The 24,099-nt window shown below is 40.3% G+C and overlaps 1 protein-coding gene across 3 annotated transcripts in view; it reads right to left on the bottom strand.

Annotated features, from left to right (window-relative positions):
- The window catches only part of AKAP6 (A-kinase anchoring protein 6), a 405,099-nt gene that overhangs the window by 95,111 nt on the left and 285,889 nt on the right, over positions 1 to 24,099 (bottom strand). For all 3 annotated transcript variants that reach the window (XM_073348987.2, XM_078853347.1, XM_078853346.1), the window contains exons 8-9: positions 15,290 to 15,438; positions 4,507 to 4,627 (exon numbers count right to left, since the gene is read on the bottom strand). In XM_073348987.2, the coding sequence (XP_073205088.1) occupies positions 4,507 to 4,627; positions 15,290 to 15,438 (270 nt within the window). The remainder of the gene's footprint in view (positions 1 to 4,506; positions 4,628 to 15,289; positions 15,439 to 24,099) is intronic.

The following is a 24,099-nucleotide window of genomic DNA, read 5'->3' as shown; positions in this document are numbered from 1 at the left end:
GGGGGAAATGTAGGAATTATCATTAACTTTGTGTCTCGTACATTCATTTCTAATCTCCAGAGCTCTAATAAACACTGATTTGCTTCATTTTTGAACATTCAAGGTATAGAGATAAAATCCATACTCGAGGTCCCACTGAACGATTCATTAGCAGAGTTTAAACTCTGTGGGCCTGATTCTGCAAACCTTCTGCATGCAAATCCACCTGAAGTCAACGTGAGCGCTATATACAAAGATGTTCCTTATAAGTTAATTTCAATTATAGACTAGCAAGCTGTAAACCACTCATTCTGTGTTTGCATCTGTAACATATATTAGTCAAATTTCAAAATCATGGTTGTTACTTTTTAAAAATTGAAAATGAAAATTGAGTGAATTGTCTCTTATATCCCTGGGAGAGGGCTGCAGGAGGAAGAATAATTCTCTTTAAAAGTTGTGCTCAAACATAGGAAAATAAAATGAAGGAGAACCAACAATACTGTTAGTGTATATCATACATACTTAGAGTTTAAAAAAAATACCAGCTGCACTATGCACTCTTGTTTATATTTATAGAAAAAATAAAATATATTTAAAGAAGGGCAAACAGAATTTCTAATAAGAACTGAGAGCCTCCTCGTATATTTAAATGCAAAATTAAGCAGAAGGAATTGGCTTAAATTTATATGAAATCTGAAAATATAGTACTGGGGAAAGAGTCTAAACCTGGGAAAATGCATTTTATTTTCCCACATGCAATTTTAGCATTTATATATTATGTTATACTGCTTTAATGCATGCTTTCCCCTCCTGATTTACCTGTTTTATCACACCTCCTTTCCATTCATAGACTCCTTAGGGGCAATGATTACTGTTGGTAATAGTGATACCACAGCAGGTTCACTGGCAGAGAAGGCTTGCTGAGCTGGCTCAGAGGTACAATTACTTGTCAGCTCAATAGCTGGGAGGAGGGGATCTGAGGGTTTAGGAGAATCCACCAAAAAGCAGAAAGTGCAATTAACATGTTCATATTTGAAGCTGCAGTTGATAAAGAATACCTAAAATAAGGCCTATGTTTTCATAACATCCTCCGTCATTCAACAGTTTTGATTACTCAGCTGCCTGCATTTCTTTTCAGATTTTCTTCCCCCCACAGAGTAGAATTACTCCCATGTTTAGTATAAAATATAGACAGTGTTGATACCACATGGTTGTGACTGCTAGGCAGACCACCAACGACTCTGAGTCAGATCTTTCAAATAGGTAGAGTGTCACAATTAAGAGCATTTCGTTATTGACTGTAGGGTAGGTTAGCTATGCTGGGTTTTAGAAATATAAATGCTGAGTGTTGTTAGGGGCATGATGTATCCTGGTTACTAAAATCATAGAAATTAGAGATAAAAAAGCCCTGTTCATTCACCTATTCTGTCCTTTTGCCAAGCAGTGTGTGGGCACCCACACCGTTTATGGTTTTGCAGTGGAAGAACTGTAAGTGTACTAGAATAATATATTCTGTATGCTGGGGCTCTGCAAGCACCTGTGGAGACTTCAGAGAGAAAGTGCTGAACCCCGTCTGGAACCTGTGCTCATTTACTGTAGGCCTTGCAGGTATGTGGGAGCTATAGACTTGACAGCTCTCCTCTGTCTGAACTTTCGAATCCCAGGAGCATTGTACCAGAAGAAGCCAGCATAACTCAGGGCTCCATTAAATCCAGGGAATATTATCTCCCTTTCTGTGATAAAATATTTTTGTATGTGCGGCCTAACGTTGTGTTGGCCATTTTTGTCACCATACTGCACTGCAAACCTCTGAGTAAGTCCCTGTCCTCTTTTATCCCTCCCATTACCCCACTAACCACTATCTCCCATTATATACATTACCATTTATACCTTTATGACTGCATTTTGAATACATCAAGATAAAAAACATTTCTAAAGGGTGCATAGAATAGTGGCGCAGGGTGCTTCTTGTGATTCCAGCCCATTTTTGTTGTTTTTTAAAAAAAATATTTGAATCTTTTGAATTCTTGAATGTAAAACTGAAAATAATGGCTACATTAAGGCATAGAGCAAAGCACTTTGGAAATTGCCCTGTATGAATATACAGTGCCTAAGCATTTCAATCCTGACTTGTAACACACTATTTATTCTAATCCTCACATTTTTAACAGTGAGGGTGATTAGCAAATGGAACAAACAAACAAGGGAAAGTGTGGATTCTCCATATCTTGATATCTTCAGATCAAGACTGGATGCCGTTCTGGCAAATATGCGTCAGCCAAACACAAGTTACTGGGCTCAATAAAGGGGTAAATGTATAGAATTTAAGGGCATGTCATATACAGGAAGTCAGAACAGATGGTCCCTTTTGGCCTTAAGAAAAGGAGTACTTGTGGCACCTTAGAGACTAACCAATTTATTTGAGTAACATCAGCCACACTATCAAAGGCTCGTTCACCTGCACATCCACCAATGTGATATATGCTATCATGTGCCAGCAATGCCCCTCTGCCATGTACATTGGTCAAACTGGATAGTCTCTACGTAAAAGAATAAATGGACACAAATCAGATGTCAAGAATTATAACATTCAATAACCAGTCGGAGAACACTTCAATCTCTCTGGTCACTCGATTTCTGATCTCAAAGTGACTACCCTTCAACAAAAAACTTCGAAAACAGACTCCAACGAGAGACTGCTGAATTGGAATTAATTTGCAAATTGGATACAATTAACTTAGGCTTGAACAGAGACTGGGAATGGTTGAGTCATTATAAAAAGTAACCTATTTCCCCTTGTTTATTCCCCCATCCCCCGTTCCTCAGACGTTCTTGTTAAACCCTGGATTTGTGCTGGAAATGGCCCACCTTGATTATCATACATATTGTAAGGAGAATGATCACTTTAGATAAGCTATTACCAGCAGGAGAGTAGGGTGAGGGGAGAGAAAACCTTTTGTAGTGATAAACACCTATTTTTTCATGGTTTGTGTGTATAAAAACGTCTTCTGTATTTTCCACAGTTTGTATCCGATGAAGTAAGCTGTAGCTCACGAAAGCTTATGCTCAAATAAATTGGTTAGTTTCTAAGGTGCCACAAGTACTCCTTTTCTTTTTGCGAATACAGACTAACACGGCTGTTACTCTGAAACCTTTTGGCCTTAAAATCTAGGAAACTCTGAGCCTATCTAGAAATTATGTGTTTGTGAAATTATGTATTTAGTTTTCTTTTAATATTAACAAATGACTGACAAAGAGAGAAAGTGAGGCCATTAAACTTAACTTACTTGTGACTTTTAATACGTTAGAGCTCAAACAATATTTTCTGCATGTGAAGGTATTTTATAACCTATTTCATAATTCTCTGTTTAGGTCCTTTCAAATAAAAGGACCAACCTTAGATAGAATATAATGCATGAAGAGCATCTACAAATTATAAATTCAAAGCAAGAAAATATAAATTATATTTAATAAATTATCAAATCATGTAACCATAGAAGAAAGAAAACAACTTCTATTTGACCTTGAATGTACCATTTATTCTATAAGAAATAAAAAAAAAAGCTAGAGGGTAGTTGTTTCTTGTCATTATACTATTGCTGATTCTATAGTTAGTTATTAATTTTATCTTTTATGATTCACAATCTGCTCTTTGAAATACGCCATATGCTCAAAGCAATTCAAGGATGACAACTGTCAGAATTACTCCAATAAAAATTGCCTAAATGAGGAAGATTTACTGCAGCCTGATATTTCTGTGGAAAACCTCCCCCTCCTTTCCCCAACACCCATCATGCCCCTTGAATACAGTTTCTCAGACACTGAGTCAAGCCTGAAACAGTTTTAAGATGAAATCTATATTTTGGGGGACTATTAAAATTATCCATTAAAAAGAAGAACTGATAAAAAAAAATCTGGACTAAGACAGCAATGGCAAAAAAGGGAAACAGTATATATTTATTTGACAAAAGGCCCCCAATCAATATGCGAGTTCAAAATCATTTTGCTTAAATCACAAGCAAGTGTATTGACTTAACATGACAATGTCTGCTTTATGTATAACATATAAAAATTAAATTGGAAGAGTCCTGTATCCCAGCAGCAGTAAACCAAAATCAAAACAAACTTCTCTCTTCCCTGAAGAGGTCTGAAAAGTGGATAAAAATCCATCTAAAAGCTCCAATCAAAACACATTTTGTTAAATGTAACCATTTCATTTTTTCTTCATTTTGTTTCAGTCTATTTATTAATGCAGTTTCATTTATTTCTATTCATCTTGAAGACAAATCTTTGTCCTTCTATAGAATTACACCAAATAGAATGTGATAAAGGGAACTTTCTTGCAATTATGATGTCGGTGCAGCCTGTCAGTGCACAGGGGATGGAAATGAGGTTGGGGACAGGGAAGGGAATTCTAATAGACACCATGATACATACAATGAACGTAGCGATATCCTGTGAGAGAAAGACTTGTCAAGCTAATCAGATCTTCTATAGCTAGGTAAAGGCAGTAACGGTAGCTCTAACCTTGTAAAGATGCTGCTGCTGCTCCTCTGACATCATCAGGTCATGGCTGTCCATCACTATAGATTCCATGTCAATCAGCCAATCCCAGAGCTCCTGGTATTCTGAATCAAAGTCCAAAAGGCTGTAGATAAGGAACAAAATGTATTATGCATAAATACAGTCTAGTTGTTAAAATCGTGTATTAGAATAATATATTCTTGAAAACTCATGATATTCCAAGTTATATTTCTAAAGAGACAGTCTGTATTTATAGAGAGTGGACGCAAATGAAAATTGAAATCCAATTTAAACCAGTGACATGACCTAAATTTGGCAAGTGATGCTAGATTCTGACAACTGTAAGCATACTGTACTTGCTGCAAAAATGTAGAAATAAAAAACCCTTAGATAATGTTGCCTAATGGTTTTTAAAGTGCTAACATTATATTTAACAAGCTTCTCTACAATGATCATGATATACTATTATTCATACCAAAAATATTACTTTCACAGAAAAATGACTCAATCCATTTAGCCATCCTTCTGCTGTCTATCTGCCTATCTCTGCAAATATATATCCTACATTTATTTTCATGGATGAATAGCTAGCATTTCAACTTAACGCTTTAGGATAGGCTTGAGTGAATATGGTGAGCCAGTGAGAACTAAGGCCAGATACAGTATTAGACAGGTGTTCCCTACAGACATGTAAGAAACAAAGGTAAGGACAGGAAGTCAAAACAATGAATCTTTGAATAGCCAGCAATCATTAAAATTCAAAGGAGGATCACTATGGTTTTCAACAAAATAAATCATTAGAATAAGGAGCTTAAAAGGATTAATGTGATTCTCTATTGAAAACCTAGTGAGTAAGTAAAGCATAGATTCTTCTAAAACACTGTGATATGAGAAAGAAGGTATACATGGAAAAACTGCAAAATTGTCAAAAAAATACCCCTTAAAAGGAATCCTCAAGACTTGTCAATCTGTAACTGACGAAAAGCTTATTAATAGAAATGAAGAAAAAAACATCATTGTAGGTCAAATTAGTATATGACCATGTGTGTTCCTGCCCCTGAATTTAATATTGCTTACCAAGGCTAATTTTTTCAGATATTTAAAAACTTTATCTAGTTTTTTACATTTTTTTCATTAATGTTATAAAGTGAGAATTCCTGCAACAAAGGAACAAGAGAAATAATAATACCAAAAATACAGTCGTATACGCTACTGTAGTTTGAATTACCATTAATGAGTGTACCATATCTAAGGTGATTTTGAATGTATGTAGACATAGTAATGTGTTGTGAAACACCCTCTTTTGAGAGGAAGGAAGGAAGGGCGGAGGAAGCATTTAGTCCTCTGTAATATTACTTCCACCAAGACAACTAAGAAAGTATTGTGTAATGCACAAGTGTTGATTCTGCATTATCTCTTTAAATCAAACCACTACATTTAGCATACTCTTAATAATTTATGAGGTTATAGTTCCTGTCTTGGAAAGGTAAGCAATGGTGCTATTATAAAGAAGAGCAGGCATGAACAATCAAGTTATTGTGGTTGAAGAACAATAGTTTCATTAGAATTTGAGGGCATTTGTAACCTCTCATAAGGTGTTTGATGGACCTTTATTTTTAAGCTTATTGTGACACAACACCCCATATTCTTCATAGAAATATTGTTATAATATGATTACAGCATAACTATGATATGTTTTGTACAAGATAAGGCATGTGAGATCTCAATGGAAAGGTTATGATTTGCTGAATATGATTATCCTATTTGTATGCATGTATCATTTTGGTATCTAAAGTTAGGAATATTGACTATACGTCTGTACTACACTGTACTTCTGTACTTTACAGAAGTGTTTGCACCTGGGGAATGCCCACCACAGGGAATGCAATCAATCTGGCTGGCTAGCTGGGGACCAGTCAATGGACTATTAGGGAGAACATGCTAATCTCCCACCTTCCTGAGAATGCTTTCCTGGGATGCTACAAACAACCTCTGATTCATGACTGTTTTGACACTGCAGGGTCATGTGATTAAGTCACCTGGTACTGGACTCCATGATAAAATACCAGTATTTTTCCACTGAGCGGGGAGGAACCACCCTGGGGGAAAAAAGGGATTCCTGCCATATGTAAAGCCTATTTAAGGCAGGTGAGGGACATAATCAGGGTTGGTTCTTTACTGAATCCCTGCCCAGAATAACTGCTGGAAACATCAAAGAAACAAAGACAAAGTGGGGGAGAAGGACTGAGCCCAGGCTGGGAAGGTGTCTGGCCTGTGAAAGAAATACCTGGAGTTTTAAGCTGCAAGCAAGAGCAGTTTGCCTTCAAGAGACTCTGCAATCTGCCTAAAACAACATTTAGGGTGAGAAATTACTATTTGTAACCAGTTTCTTTAGTATCTAAGCTTATATTGCATTTTTGTTTTATTTGCTGGGTAATCTGCTTAGATCTGTTTGCTATCCCTTTTAATCACTTAAAATCTATCTTTTGTAGTTAACAAACGTGTTTTTGTTTTCTCTAAAACCACAACCGTGGAATTCATAACCGGGGTGGAGGCAAAAAGCTGTGTATATCTTCCTCCACATTGAGGGAGGGAGCGACTATCATGAGTTTATGTTGTACAGTTCTCTGTGCAGCACAAGACGATACAATTTTGGGTTTACACTCTAGAGGGGGTGTGCACTTGAGTGCTGGGCAATTCCTTAGTTGAAGCCTTCCCATACAGTGCTGATTTCAGTGTCTGTGTCTTTCTGCAGCTGGGTGTGTCCCTACCTGTATGAATGTGGGAGAAGCTTGAAGGCCTGGCTCAGCAGGATAGTGTAAGGGAACCCAGACTGGTGGAGTAGGTGGGCTCAGTGGTACCCCAGTACATCAGGTGGCATCCAGAAAGGGGGTGGGGCAGCCCGTCACACTAATATAAAACTATAATCTTCATGAATAAAGTCCATGGTATTCAGAATGCAGTGAAATAGAATCCTTACCTAAACCTCAGAGAGCCTAACCATTCTGTATCTTCAATATTCAATTTTTTGACACTATGTCTCCTCAAAAAATTATCCCAGCTCATAAAAAATGACAGGGTAGAATGCGGATTATTAAAGATGTATAATTTATCAGGCAAGGGGCCAGATTTTCAGCTGGTGTAAATTGATATGGCTCTACTGGCTTCCAAGGTCTTCTCAGTTTTCATCAGCTGAGAAACTAGCCCAAGAATTAGTGATGGGTTGAACCAAAATCTGGATCCAAACACTCCACTCATTTGGCAGAGTAGGTATGGCGTGGATATTTCAGAATCAAAACCCATAAATGGATCAGAATTTTAATTTAATGAGCAGAATTAAAATTCTAATCCAAACATGTCTCGCACACTGGGGGCTTCAAATTCCAGATCTGGACCAAGGTCTAAATTTTGCTATGCAAACCTATGTTTAATTATTATGAAGTCTGGGTTTGAATTGTCAAAAATATGGTTTGACGTAACTATGAATTGTTAAAAAAAACATTGCTTTTAAACATATTCAATTTTTAAAAAATGTATAAGCTATTATTAATTTGATAAAAATGTATAAGATAACAGAATTTAACAAAATAGGACAAATTTAGGTTTTGTGACAGGTTAAGATTAAAATATAGCTGTCAACGTTTCTGTTAGGTTGAATATTCCTTTTATATTCAGAATCCATTTTTTCTATGTGCAGCAGGTAATTTTTCACATTTGCCTGAGGCAGAATCAAGAGAAGCTCAGCTTCTGAAATACTGTATATCTGTTAGATGCAGGAATTACAAAAATGACTTGATTTTGGTGCATTAACCAAGTCCACTGATTACTTTAAAAAATGTAGAGCAAGTGTTTCTGGTCCAAAATATTCATCCAATAAAAGGTACCCAAAGGTTTCCAAGAGGAATGCAACAAGGAGTGTTAAAAAACAAATAACTAAAACTTCCTCAACATAGTTTTATGGTTAATAGACTAAAGTCATGTTAGCAACACAGTGTTTGTAATGACATTAAGGTATATTTTAGCTTGGTAAACAGGAAATAAGATATGCAGAATTGCATGGCTTATCCCTTGAACCCTAAACATATTTCTTAAAGTATGGACATCAATTTATTATTTTGAATGAAAATTCATGAGCACCTTTCTTATGAGAAAACCAGCTTGTCTGTGCCATTAATAAATAAAAAAGAATGTGGAGCTATTTCCATCAGCCATTTTTTTCATGTTTAACACATACCTCCAGATTGTATTATTTCTTTGATGGCATAGCTCACATGGCATTTAGAAGTACTGTAAGCATAGTAGTATGCCTGCCAAAAAAAAAAAAATCCAACCAGATAAAAAATTCTTTCGAGTTTTGAGTCATCTGTTGGATCTCCTTTCCATAAGCATGCAATTGAAATATTATAGAAGAAATCAAATTTCTGACCATAACAGCTTTAAAAAATAACATTGCTTTAAATTCTGTGCATATCTGGAGCATTCCATAATGTTCAGTCAATGCACTCAAAGCCTGATCCTGCAGTCCTAACTACCGTCTAATGATTACTGCCAAAGGGCTGCAAGAAATGGTCCTGAGACATGTGCAATAGTTTGCTGAACACGGTAAACATGAGTCCGAACTAAAACTCTGATATCATGCCACCAACTCTGAGGGCGTTCAGAATCTGAACCCATGTAAGTATCAACATTTTGCAGCTGGTCCCTACTACTCCTCTTGAACTCTTCCCACACTCACGGTGGCCATTGTTCTTCTGCAGCAGATCCCCATTCGTTTCTCTTTCATTCCCTCCATAGCCATTCCTATGCAGACATTAACTGATCCCTCCTCATTTTCATTGTAACTATCCCTGTTCTGCAGACATTCCCCAATCCCTTGTATTCCACCCTCAGAGACTTTCCAATTTGCAGATACTACCTTATTGGTTCCACTTTAACCATCTCTTCCCTGCACCTAATCACTTCTAATCTATTCCCACTGTAGATATATCTCCCCCATTCACCAAGTCCTCATTCTTACCTTGTTCCCACTGTAGGCATTCTCCCCTGAACAGGCTCCAAAGGCCATGCATCAAGTCTCCAATATATGGGCATTCCCATGTTACTCCTCGACATGGTACCTTATCATAGTATCAATAGCAAGCACAAAATTTGGATATGTGCGCACTGAGGGCCAAATATTAAAAAACAGCTCCTAATCTTGTAGTTGCAATCGAATGTGGGCAGACCTCATGGGTTAGATTTTCAAAGGGGCCTGAAAGAGTTAGACACTCCACAGCCCATTGATATGGAAGTCAATGAAGACTGGCGCCCTTTGTTCTGTGGGCCCCTTTGAAAATTCCAATCTTAATTGCTAAATAGCTGACTTATGGATGTTAAGCAAGAGGTTAAACATCTAAAATGCTGTCATTTATATGTACAATTTTGTCTTTTACATGTGCAGTGCTTGCCATTGATACTATGATAAGGTACTACGTTTAGGAGCACCATAGGAATGCCCATAAATTAGAGACATGTTGCATCACCCTTTGAAAGTTAGCCCTGACAAAGCTATGCACCATGGATTGTGGCCAGAGTGTTTGCAGTAGGTAGATCAGCTATGGATCTAGACATCACTACAGGGGAGGGAAATATTCAGATCATGGGGATAGAGCTAGGGCATTTTTCCATTGGCATCAGTGGAAGTTTGAAACAAGTCCTTATGGAGCCTGTTCAAGGGGGACTGTCTATAGTAGGAATGAGTGACGATGCAAACTTTGTAAATGTGGAAGATATATCTACAGTGGGAACTGCTGGAGAAGAGATTATTGGCATGGAATCAGACAGATGACAAACTCATTAGACACAGAAATCTCAACAGACAACAGTTAAAGTAATTATTAGAGCTGGTTGGGAAATAGTTTTCCCAAATAGATACCATTTGGGATGAAACTGAGACCTTTTGAATTTTCATGAAAAACCAAAAGGAGAGACACAGTGTGTGCCTGTAGTAGAATAGTCTGCTGGTCAGTGCAGCCAACTGGGAAAAGGGAAACCCAAGTTCAAATCCTTCATGTGCCTAATTCAGGGTGGTCTCTCCCAATCTTTCCTGTTGGCGCTGTTCTAGTTTGTATAAATAACTAAATATTGATTGGTTTCAGAGTAACAGCCGTGTTAGTCTGTCTTTGCAAAAAGAAAAGGAGGACTTGTGGCACCTTAGAGACTAACCAATTTATTTGAGCATGAGCTTTCGTGAGCTACAGCTCACTTCATCGGATGCATACCGTGGAAACTGCAGTAGACATTATATACACACAGAGACCATGAAACAATACCTCCTCCCACCCCACTGTCCTGCTGATCTAAAGTGATCATCAAGTTGGGCCATTTCCACCACAAATCCAGGTTTTCTCACCCTCCGCCCCCCCTCCCCAAACTCACTCTCCTGCTGGTAATAGCCCATCCAAAGTGACCACTCTCTTCACAATGTGTATGATAATCAAGGTGGGTCATTTCCAGCACAAATCCAGGTTCTCTCACTCCCTCACCCCCCTCCAAAAAACCACACACACAAACTCACTCTCCTGCTGGTAATAGCTTATCAAAAGTGACCACTCTCCCTACAATGTGCATGATAATCAAGGTGGGCCATTTCCAGCTCAAATCCAGGTTTTCTCACCCCCCCCACCCCCATACACACACAAACTCACTCTCCTGCTGGTAATAGCTTATCTAAAGTGATCATTAAGTTGGGCCATTTCCAGCACAAATCCAGGTTTTCTCACCCTCTGCCCCCCCCCCCCACACACAAACTCACTCTCCTGCTGGTAATAGCCCATCCAAAGTGACCACTCTCTTCACAATGTGTATGATAATCAAGGTGGGCCATTTCCTGCACAAATCCAGGTTCTCTCACCCCCTCACCCCTCTCCAAAAATCACACACACAAACTCAATCTCCTGCTGGTAACAGCTTATCCAAAGTGACCACTCTCCCTACAATGTGCATGATAATCAAGGTGGGCCATTTCCAGCATAGATCCAGGTTTTCTCACCCCCCCCACCCCCATACACACACAAACTCACTCTCCTGCTGGTAATAGCTCATCCAAAGTGACCACTCTCCCTACAATGTGCATGGTAATCAAGGTGGGTCATTTCCAGCACAGATCCAGGCTTTCTCACACCCCCCCCCGCCAGGGGAACACACACACACATAAACTCACTCTCCTGCTGGCAATAGCTCATCCAAGCTGACCACTCTCGAAGTTTAAATCCAAGTTTAACCAGAACGTCTGGGGAAGGGGGGTAGGAAAAAGCAAGGGGAAATAGGCTACCTTGCATAATGACTTAGCCACTCCAAGTCTCTATTTAAGCCTAAATTAATAGTATCCAATTTGCAAATGAATTCCAATTCAGCAGTTTCTCGCTGGAGTCTGGATTTGAAGTTTTTTTGTTGTAAGATAGTGACCTTCATGTCGGTGATTGCGTGACCAGAGAGATTGAAGTGTTCTCCGACTGGTTTATGAATGTTATAATTCTTGACATCTGATTTGTGTCCATTTATTCTTTTACGTAGAGACCGTCCAGTTTGACCAATGTAAATGGCAGAGGGGCATTGCTGGCACATGATGGCATATATCACATTGGTGGATGTGCAGGTGAACGAGCCTCTGATAGTGTGGCTGATGTTATTAGGCCCTGTGATGGTGTCCCCTGAATAGATATGTGGGCACAGTTGGCAACGGGCTTTGTTGCAAGGATAGGTTCCTGGGCTAGTGGTTCTGTTGTGTGGTATGTGGTTGTTGGTGAGTATTTGCTTCAGGTTGCGGGGCTGTCTGTAGGCAAAGACTGGCCTGTCTCCCAAGATTTGTGAGAGTGTTGGGTCATCCTTCAGGATAGGTTGTAGATCCTTAATAATGCGCTGGAGGGGTTTTAGTTGGGGGCTGAAGGTGACGGCTAGTGGCGTTCTGTTATTTTCTTTGTTAGGCCTGTCCTGTAGTAGGTGACTTCTGGGAACTCTTCTGGCTCTATCAATCTGTTTCTTCACTTCCACAGGTGGGTATTGTAGTTGTAAGAAAGCTTGATAGAGGTCTTGTAGGTGTTTGTCTCTGTCTGAGGGGTTGGAGCAAATGCGGTTGTACCGTAGAGCTTGGCTATGGACGATGGATCGTGTGGTGTGGTCAGGGTGAAAGCTGGAGGCATGTAGGTAGGAATAGCGGTCAGTAGGTTTCCGGTATAGGGTGGTGTTTATGTGACCATTGTTTATTAGCACTGTAGTGTCCAGGAAGTGGATCTCTTGTGTGGACTGGACCAGGCTGAGGTTGATGGTAGGATGGAAATTGTTAAAATCATGGTGGAATTCCTCAAGGGTTTCTTTTCCATGGGTCCAGATGATGAAGATGTCATCAATATAGCGCAAGTAGAGTAGGGGCTTTAGGGGACGAGAGCTGAGGAAGCGTTGTTCTAAATCAGCCATAAAAGTGTTGACATACCGTGGGGCCATGCGGGTACCCATAGCAGTGCCGCTGATCTGAAGGTATACATTGTCCCCAAATGTAAAATAGTTATGGGTAAGGACAAAGTCACAAAGTTCAGCCACCAGGTTAGCCGTGACATTATCGGGGATAGTGTTCTTGACGGCTTGTAGTCCATCTCTGCGTGGAATGTTGGTGTAGAGGTCTTCTACATCCATAGTGGCCAGGATGGTGTTATCAGGAAGATCGCCGATGGATTGAAGTTTCCTCAGGAAGTCAGTGGTGTCTCGAAGGTAGCTGGGAGTGCTGGTAGCGTAGGGCCTGAGGAGGGAGTCTACATAGCCAGACAATCCTGCTGTCAGGGTGCCAATGCCTGAGATGATGGGGCGCCCAGGATTTCCAGGTTTATGGATCTTGGGTAGTAGATAGAATATCCCAGGTCGGGATTCCAGGGGTGTGTCTGTGCGGATTTGATCTTGTGCTTTTTCAGGAAGTTTCTTGAGCAAATGCTGTAGTTGCTTTTGGTAACTCTCAGTGGGATCATAGGGTAATGGCTTGTAGAAAGTGGTGTTAGAGAGCTGCCGAGCAGCCTCTTGTTCATATTCCTACCTATTCATGATGACAACAGCACCTCCTTTGTCAGCCTTTTTGATTATGATGTCAGAGTTGTTTCTGAGGCTGTGGATGGCATTGTGTTCCGCACGGCTGAGGTTATGGGGCAAGTGATGCTGCTTTTCCACAATTTCAGCCCGTGCATGTTGGCGGAAGCATTCTATGTAGAAGTCCAGTCTGCTGTTTCGACCTTCAGGAGGAGTCCACCTAGAATCCTTCTTTTTGTAGTGTTGGTAGGGAGGCATCTGTGGATTAGTATGTTGTTCAGAGGTATTTTGGAAATATTCCTTGAGTCGGAGACGTCGAAAATAGGATTCTAGGTCACCACAGAACTGTATCATGTTCGTGGGGGTGGAGGGGCAGAAGGAGAGGCACCGAGATAGGACAGCTGCTTCGGCTGGGCTGAGAGTATAGTTGGATAAGTTAACAATATTGCTGGGTGGGTTGAGGGAACCATCGCTGTGGCCCCTTGTAGCATGTAGTAGTTTAGAAAGTTTAGTGTCCTTTTTCTTTTGTAGAGAAGCAAAGTGTGCGTTGTAAATTGCTTGTCTAGTTTTAGTAAAATCCAGCCACGAGGAAGTTTGTGTGGAAGGTTGGTTTTTTATGAGAGTATCCATTTTTGAGAGCTCATTCTTAATCTTTCCCTGTTTGCTGTAGAGGATGTTGATCAGGTGATTCCGCAGTTTCTTTGAGAGCGTGTGGCACAAGCTGTCAGCATAGTCTGTGTGGTATGTAGATTGTAATGGATTTTTTACCTTCAGTCCTTTTGGTATGATGTCCATCTGTTTGCATTTGGAAAGGAAGATGATGTCTGTCTGTATCTGTACAAGTTTTTTCATGCAGTTGATAGATTTCTACTCCATACGGCTCACGAAAGCTCATGCTCAAATAAATAGGTTAGTCTCTAAGGTGCCACAAGTACTCCTTTTCTTTTTGTAAATATTGATTGTCCCAGAGTCAGAACAACTGCCCTGACATTCCAGTGGTTAGGGAACTCACCCAGGATGTGGAAAGGCAGGGAATTGAACCTCACAGGGCCCTAATCACCAAACTATTCTGGATACTTGCTTGGTATCATTTTGACCAAAAATTCCATTCTGGATCTGAGAAACCTTCCTGTCAAAACAGCTATATTTTCACTAAAAGTTCTGGTTTTGACTAATCAGCAATTTTGGATGAAACAATGTTCAATCAAATATTTCCTATCCAGTTCTAGTACTTATAGCTTTCAGTCAGTACTGAACTGGGCCATATTTAAACCAGAAATGAAAGGCTTCCCATTCACCTACCAAGGATCTAGTAAAATGGTCTCTAAGGAAGTTTGTTATAAAAAGATACTGACATGTCATGGAAGTCTTTGGAAAAAACATAGTAGGAAATATGAAAGCATCAGAAGAAATTAAGAAATAAAGAGAAATAAAGCATGACATAACAGGCTTAGTAAAGGCTGAAGTTTAAGGGTACGCAAAATTTCTCATGTAGATAATGGGCTGCTATTCAAAAAACTTAGGTAGCTCTAGGAGCGAAGCAATTCATGGAGATTAAATTATTCAGAACTCATTAATTTTTGCATTAATTAATAGGACAATAAATATACATAGCATGTTACCTGGTCTCTTGGTTAAGGAGGAAAAATCCTGGCTAGCATAGCAGTAAGAAAGAAGACCATGTAAAAAAGCACAGATCAGAGAGAATAAAACAACAAAAAGAATAGTTTCCTACCCATTACTTCCCACTGTGTGAACTTTTGACATATCAGCAAACTCTTCCTTTCGCTTGCTACTACTGTTGTACTGTTCACTATACAGCTTTAAGGACATCTGTTCAACAGCATCTCTTTGTGCTTCCAGATAGCATAGCTGAACCTCAGCCTAGAGAAAGAAAAAAAGAGGAAAACACGTTTTGTTTTCATTCCGAAGGAATACATTTAAAATGACTACTTTTGGACTATACCAAACAATTTAACCAAGAGGAATAATCACACCATAATTTCTTTCTTCCTTAATAAGGCTGGTCCTATAATTCAGATCATAGTACAGTATATTATCTAGTGTTACAACTGGACCATTTAAGTTCTTATCAAAGAATGGCCCTTATGTCCCATGAGATGTATATCCAGCAAGCTGCTAAATAAAAATGCCTGTATGTGTGTGAGCAAGCAAGAGATATTACAAATATCACATTCTGAAAAAATCCAGATAAATATATAAAATAAAGCTTCTTGCACATTTCAGAAGCTCATCTTCATCTCTTGCTAACAAGTTGACGATGCTTCAGATTTAATTATACTTCCATTGTTTTGTTAAATTAATAATTGTAAATTAAAACAAAGGGATTGGCATTGTTCACATTCTATTTTCCCCTACCTAGTTTCCAGTGATTACTTAGAAATCTTGATTGCAAGGAAGAGGCAATAAGTTAGATGTGCTGTTTTCCAACAGTCTATGTGCCTAGCCAAAAGAATGTTGAATAATTTTTGGCATCAAAACTTTTTGAACAGACGTTTTATTTATTGCAGCTGTGGTGATCAGTTGAATTGTGGAAGTCAGAGCACCAGATGACATGGGAATAAAGTTTGTTTTTTGCTGTGTTTGCCCCTGGGTAGCAGGGAGAAGAACAGAGGGAAAGATAAGTTCAAAAGCCCTTTGGGGCCAATATGCTGTTGTTTTCCTTTGGTAAGGGTGCACTAAAATAAAAACACAGACATAACAAATTCTGATAAGCTTCAAAAACGTCACCTCTTTGTAACTTAATTCCATATTCCTATTAGTAATAGCATGCTGAGTCAATCACTTGGTAGGGCAGCAAGATGAATGCACTAGCATGGAGGAAACCTTGGTTTGGAAATGATTTTCACACTCCAAACAGCAGTGAAAGAGAAGTGTTTGCTCTCTGCTCAGAGGATAACAGTGCCTTCTATCTATGATAACAGCCATTTGTGATGTAGAGAAAAAGTGCCAAGATAAAAGTGCTAAAAAAGGGAAAATTTCCAAAGCCCAGAATGAGGATGCATATTATGGGCCATGTTTGGACTGGGAAGAAAAAATAGAAGAGTGCCAGCAACATATGCTTGAAAGAAGTTTTGGACACTTATATAATCTTGTGGTTACCTGGATTATGTGAAACTTGTTTATAACTTGTTTTAGCATTGATGTATTTTCTACCAAGTCGTATTATAGCTAATTTTGAAATGCCATTTAGATTTTAACTTCCTTTTTCAGTTGCTTATAGCTTTTCTCCAAAAATCACTGCTTGTAGTGAAACTTCTAATGTTTGGATTTAACCCAGATATGATTTTTTGGGACAATCTTAAGAAAATCCATTCATCCATCATCTGAATAGCTGGAGCATAAAAAAACTTCCAGTGCTTTTCAGTGCTCAAATAAGTAAAACATAAAGCTTTATTTTAAAGCATTATATTTGAAGAGTATGTAGTCCTGAATGTGGACTGTCCATTTTGCCTTCTTTGAAGAAATCTGATTATGAAAGAAATTTATTTAAAAAACTAATTAATATGTATAAACGGTATGCACAATACATAACTTTCCTTACTGATTTCATCATGCACTAAAGTGCTGTAGTCCAAGTGTTCACAGATGTACAATCTTTTTTGAAGAGGGTTGACTTGATTCTGACAATCTTTCGGTCCTTAAGTGATTTTTGTTTAGTATCATTGAGCAAGTTTATAGTGTGCTGTATATATCCTCTAAAGAACTTCGATCTCATATGCAGGCTGAACACTGCTCAACACCCATTTCTTGTCACAAGAGCACTCTTCAATTTAACAACTTGTCATCTGTGTATCCATTTATACATTTTAAAACAATCTAAAACTCAAATAACAAGATAGTAGATATACTGTACAAGTATAAAGACAATCTAAGATTAATTAATTATGGAAGTTACGTATAGTTACCAATGAAAAGGCAGTACCTGAGTATGTGAAATTATCAAAATATTCTGGTTGAATATACCTAATCTCATCTGGTTTTATCAGATAAACTAGGTTGGGACTGGTCAGCAGTTTGATGAGACCCCTGAAGAAAAAGGAATCCGTGGAACAGACTGCTGTTTATGGATCTCAGAAAAGACTACCACTAACAGAGAAAGCAGAGTTCCCTTTAGCTTAACAAATAGTTTCCTTCTGTGGGTTACTGAGGTTCCAGGTTCAGTCTCTTTCTGGAGTGGATTCCTCACCCACATGGATAATCTTTCATTTGATGTTTACTCACTTTGATGCCTTTATGTATTCTTCACTGTCCACATCAGGCATTGCAGTTTTCATTTATTCTTGCCAGAAAGCACTTATTCATTAGCTGTTTTTATTTTAGTTATGGTTGAGGTGGCACTTTCATTCTAAACCCCTATTGTGAGTGGCTGATAACTTTCCAAAACAATTACCTTATGAAATAAAATTTCCCATGATTGTTTTCAGCCTAGAGGTGAATTCTTTTGGAAAGTTTAAAGAAAACAATTTTGCTCGCTTTGAGGATGGAATTGCAAATTAAGATGCATTTTTAATTTAGCAGAATAATTATTTTTCTTGTTTTCACAAATTAAAAAAAAATTACCCATACAAAAAAACTACATTAAGCACTCAAAAAAGTCAGGAAATGCCCATGATTAAATTTTTCCATGCAACCTGAAAGCTGGTACCTTCTGCATATGTATTAAGAGAGAGTCTTTAATGATATGAACACATGCTAGTTCTCAAATGATATAATATAGCCATACAAATTTTCCTTAAATTTTAGATACACACATGTAACATTTTTCCCACAGAGTTTTCTGTAGCTCTTAAGAGAAAAAAAGATGGGGGGGGGGACACAAAAAGAAGCAGCTACTTGCTACACAGCTTTGAAGTTCTGCTAACTTGCAAAAATATGGCATTAGCATGTGGAGACTCCAATCTTAGAAGCTGCATAGCTGAGAAGGCAATTGTTAAGAGTTCTTGGATTGGCCCTTGCACACCTTACAAAATGCACTGCAGGCGCCCTTGATTGCTTTGCAGCTTACAGTGTTCAAAAGTGTCCTCCCTCAAGTCATCCTACACCTTCAGTATACTTTTTCCTACACAGCTAAGTTAGACACACACACAGAGGTAACACAGCCTCTCTTAGTTGTACATTTTGAGCGTACTAATACATTCTGTACAAAATGTCAACTGATGTGGACACAATGACAAAATGAGGACAGACGCATGGAATTAAGTGGAAGGCTGAAAATGTTGTTAAACTTTTAACACAGGAACGGCGTTCCCTGCCCATCACTGATACTTGCCTATTCCAGACATTTAATTGGTTCCAGTGCAGGAGTTACAAGGCTCCTTACCATATAACCCATATAACCCGTTGCCAACATAGTATTTCAATAATAAGGGACTCTTGACAACCGTAATCCTCAGTTTACCCCTCCAGGGCTCAGCTCTCTCTGAGTCTTAGCACCCCCACCCCGCCATGAGTGGGTAGAGGATTGCAGCAGAGCGGGACCCTCGGCCTGCAAGGGCCACAGGGTCTGATCTTGGTCCAAGAAAGCTACAAAATCTAATCTCAGCCCAGGAAGGCCACCCTATAGCATGGTCTCACCCTACACCATGAGCCCAAGGCTCATCAGCAATGTCGCAGGTCTTTTACCTCTGGGAACTGTTCATTTTATTCTCTTAACCACACTGGAAACAGATGGCAAGTTGCAATGAATAAACAGCTCTAACCAAGTACCTCAGTTAGGTACTAAGCATGTTCCTACTTAACCCACTGTGGCTTGAAGGTGCTGTGCGAAAGCCAAAAAACTCCCTGGTCCTCTGCCAGTTGGCCCATGGGAGAAAAAATTCCTTCCTGATTCCCAAACCAGCGATTGGCTAGATCCACAGCATCTGTCAGGCCAGATTCCCATTCCGAGTTCAGGGTGGGTAGGGTGGGGCTGCTAGAATGGAGCTGTAAGGGGCTCTACATGGCTCCTGCACCAGGTAAATCCTGGGAGCTGGGGAATGATAGCCAATCAGCACCCTTCCTCCCCCACCTGGCCAATGGGTGCCAGAGACTCCCAGGGGAAGGAGCTGCCTGATGTCCCTTAGAGAGTCTCCCTCCCTTGCTGCTGGGAATATCTCCCATCACCACTGGTCCCATCAAGTTCTCCGACCCATTGAGGCAAGTGGGTGGTATATGCATGCATGATTTCTAAAGGCACATAGAAAAGTCTAATAAAAATCATCTCTCTCCATCCCTTTAAGAGTACACTAATTCCCTCGAGTACAGAGACAATAGGGACTTATCATGAATAGCCTATGGACTGCCAAGCAATGGGATGATCTAGCCCACAAAATCAGATCCATGTGAAGACTTGAGAGATTATTGCATGTAGTGAGTCTATAGGCAGCTCAGCTGCACTGCTATCACATGTAGGTGGCTACAGACCCAGTCTGGCGGCTTGTGACTACAATTCCATTTACCTGCCCCATCTCACTTGTTGAGCAGTGGATTGTGGCAGGGTACTACCAGTCAGAGGAATATAATGGGAAAAGGGAGGAGGAGACAAATTACTGAGAGTAGAAGTGAGAGAGAACATGAACAAGTGTGGCTGAGAGAGGAAATACGAGGATGAAAGCACAGGATGGAAAAGGAAAGGAGAGGAAGATTGAAGCAAGGAAAAGGGGGGAAAGGGTAGAAGCCAAATGAGAAAAAGAAAAAAAGAGAAGGAAAAAGGTAAAGAAAATATAAGAGAGGAACAGGGATCCATTATTCTCTTCCCCACAACCCCCCAGCTCACAAAACTTCTTGTGCTGACCACCATGATCTACACTAAAACCATACTCACTGAATCCTGCTTCCTTACAAGACGACTATTCTATTTTTTTACCTTGAAAATATGATCCCTCAATAAATCAATTATCTTTAAGGATAGCGCTGTCTTCAGTTATTGTAAACATTTGCAGCAACTCAAACTCAGGTAGCTCAGAGCTTCAGATGGATCCTTCTGATTTCTTTTGTGTACGAATTGAACTATCACACTGTTGTACTTAAAAGGTTTCTTCAGTTCATGTTCTACTGGTATCATTGCAAATCCAGAGCGGCTTTGAAGACTGCAGGTAGCTATTGATCAGTTTAAGTTTCAAAAAGCTATAATTTGCAGGAGCCTCAGTAAAAAGTCACAGTTCAGAAAATGTGCAGTACAACACAGAAGTCTGAGTAAATCTGCTGCAGTCTATTCTTAAAAGTAAGATTTTTTTTGGAGGTGATGCAGGTATAGTTTTGTATCATTTCAGCATGACGCAGGAAGTTTTTGGAAAGTGTAGGGGACAATTTCCTGGTGCAAGTGCTGGAGGAACCAACTAGGGGCAGAACTCTTCTTGACCTGCTGCTCACAAACCAGGAAGAATTAGTAGGGGAAGGAAAAGTGGATGAGAACCTGGGCGGCAGTGACCATGAGATGGTCGAGTTTAGTATCCTGACACAGGGAAGAACGGAGAGCAGCAGAATACGGACCCTGGACTTCAGAAAAGCAGACTTTGACAACCTCAGGGAACTGATGGGCAGGATCCCCTGGGAGAATAACATGAGGGGGAAAGGAGTCCAGGAGAGCTGGCTGTATTTTAAAGAATCCATATTGAGGTTACAGGGATAAACCATCCCGATGTGTAGAAAGAATAGTAAATATGGCAGGCGACCAGCTTGGCTTAACAGTAAAATCCTTGCTGATCTTAAACACAAAAAAGAAGCTTACAAGAAGTGGAAGATTGGACAAATGACCAGGGAGGAGTATAAAAATATTGCTCGGGCATGCAGGAGTGAAATCAGGAAGGCCAAATCACACCTGGAGTTGCAGCTAGCAAGAGATGTTAAGAGTAACAAGAAGGGTTTCTTCAGGTATGTTAACAACAAGAAGAAAGTCAAGGAAAGTGTGGGCCCCTTACTGAATGAGGGAGGCAACCTAGTGACAGAGGATGTGGAAAAAGCTAATGTACTCAATGCTTTTTTTCCCTCTGTCTTCACGAACAAGGTCAGCTCCCAGACTACTGCACTGGGCAGCACAGCATGCGGAGGAGGTGACCAGCCCTCTGTGGAGAAAGAAGTGGTTCGGGACTATTTAGAAAAGCTGGACGAGCACAATTCCATGGGACCAGATGTGCTGCATCCGAGAGTGCTAAAGGAGTTGGCGGATGTGATTGCAGAGCTATCGGCCATTATCTTTGAAAACTCATGGTGATCGGGGGAGGTCCTGGACGACTAGAAAAAGGCTAATGTAGTACCCATCTTTAAAAAAGGGAAGAAAGGATCCGGGGAACTACAGGTCAGTCAGCCTCACCTCAGTCCCTGGAAAAATCATGGAGCAGGTCCTCAAGGAATCAATTCTGAAGCACTTAGAGGAGAGGAAAGTGACCAGGAACAGTCAGCATGGATTCACCAAGGGCAAGACATGCCTGACTAATCTAATTGCCTTCTATGACAAGATAACTGGCTCTGTGGATGAGGGGAAAGCAGTGGACGTGTTGTTCCTTGACTTTAGCAAAGCTTTTGACACGGTCTCCCACAGTATTCTTGCCAGCAAGTTAAAGAAGTATGGGCTGGATGAATGGACTATAAAGGTGGATAGAAAGCTGGCTAGATTGTCGGGCTCAACAGGTAGTGATCAATGGCTCCATGTCTAATTGGCAGCTGGTATCAAGTGGAGTGCCCCAAGGGTCGGTCCTCGGGCTGGTTTTGTTCAATATCTTCATTAATGATCTGGAGGATGGTGTGGATTGCACCCTCAGCAAGTTTTCAGATGACACGAAACTGGGAGAAGAGGTCGATACGCTGGAGGGTAGGGATAGGATACAGAGGGACCTAGACAAATTAGAGGATTGGGCCAAAAGAAATCTGATGAGGTTCAACAAGAACAAGTGCAGAGTCCTGCACTTAGGATGGAAGAATCCCATGCACTGCTGCAGACTAGGGACCGAATGGCTAGGCAGCAGTTCAGCAGAAAAGAACCTAGTCGTTACAGTGGACGAGAAGCTGGATATGAGTCAACAGTGCCATTGATGCCAAGAAGGCCAATGGCATTTTGGGATATATAAATAGGGGCATTGCCAGCAGATTGAGGGTCGTGATCGTTCCCCTCTATTCGACATTGGTGAGGCCTCATCTGGAGTACTGTGTCCACTTTTGGGCCCCACACTACAAGAAGGATGTGGAAAAATTGGGAAAAGTCCAGCGGAGGGCAACAAAAATGATTAGGGACTGGAACACATGACTTATGAGGAGAGGGTGAGGGAACTGGGATTCTTTAGTCTGCGGAAGAGAAGAATGAGGGGGGATTTGATAGCTGCTTTCAACTATCTGAAAGGGGGTTCCAAAGAGGATGGATCTAGACTGTTCTCAGTGGTAGCAGGTGACAGAACGAGGCGTAATGGTCTCAAGTTGTAGTGGGGGACGTTTAGGTTGGATATTAGGAAAAACTTTTCACTCGGGGGATGGTGAAACACTGGAATGCGTTACCTAGGGAGGTGGTAGAATCTCCTTCCTTAGAAGTTTTTATGGTCAGGCTTGACAAAGCCCTGTCTGGGATGATTTAGTTGGGAATTGGTCCTGCTTTGAGCAGGGGGTTGGACTGGATGACCTCCTGAGGTCCCTTCCAACCCTGATATTCTATGATTCTATGACTCTATGACGCTGTAGCTTCATTGTTACCAGCTAGTCAATGATTACTTGTTTTAGTTCTCAGCAGATCTGGCGAGCTCAACTAAACCACTTTAACATGTTTAGGTTGGCCTATGAAACAATTTTTTGTTCCCCATCCAGCAATTATAAAAGACTGCTGTACACCACAAACACACCACTGTGTACAAGGTCAGACTGAGAATTCTGAGGAGGGTTAGCATGGAGATCCTTTGGTATCACCCCAAACTTCACTGACAAATTGAATGTAAAATGGGTTTTTTTGGGAAGAATATTTTGGTCCTGTTTGCCTGGATCCCTGCTACAGGAGTGGAGCACAGCAGTTGCTTGTGCTTGGGGCGGGGAGTGAAATGGGGGTTGATGTCTGTGAAAAATTGGCAATATTTAACAAAAATGGCAAGGAACGATAAGGTGTGGTTTTGAGAGCTGCTAGGAGCCTAGGTACAGGAGAGCTCTGTCTCCATTCTGGTGAATGTTAGGATTCATAAAGCACTTTTAAAACATGCGTGCTTAATTGTCACAAAAGCCTGTGAGGCAGGGAAGTATTACTATCCCCACTTGCCTTGGCTAACTTTACCTAACCAAGTCTGAACATTTTGGCTTTTAACCGAGACCACAGAGGGAGTCAGTGTCAAAGCTGGGATTAACCTCTTGCTCTCAGTCTCACACTATGGAGATGATCTCCCTTTTGGTCAGAGGTCATACTGGCTGCTCAGCAGAGAAGCTGGCTCAGCTGCAGGCTGCCTGTAGTAGGCATCTTTTGTGATGGTCACATTCAGCAATAGGCTGAGCAGCACTGAACCCTACAGTTGCAATTAAACTGGGGTCTGCTCAAAAATCAAGGGATGTAAAGCTCTGATTTTTCTGAACCCCCTG

Source organism: Lepidochelys kempii, chromosome 6 (genome assembly GCF_965140285.1).
Source record: "Lepidochelys kempii isolate rLepKem1 chromosome 6, rLepKem1.hap1, whole genome shotgun sequence".
Lineage (NCBI taxonomy): Eukaryota > Metazoa > Chordata > Testudines > Cheloniidae > Lepidochelys > Lepidochelys kempii.
The sequence above is the reverse complement of the archived record's forward strand: the minus strand, read 5'-3'. Positions and strand labels throughout refer to the sequence as shown.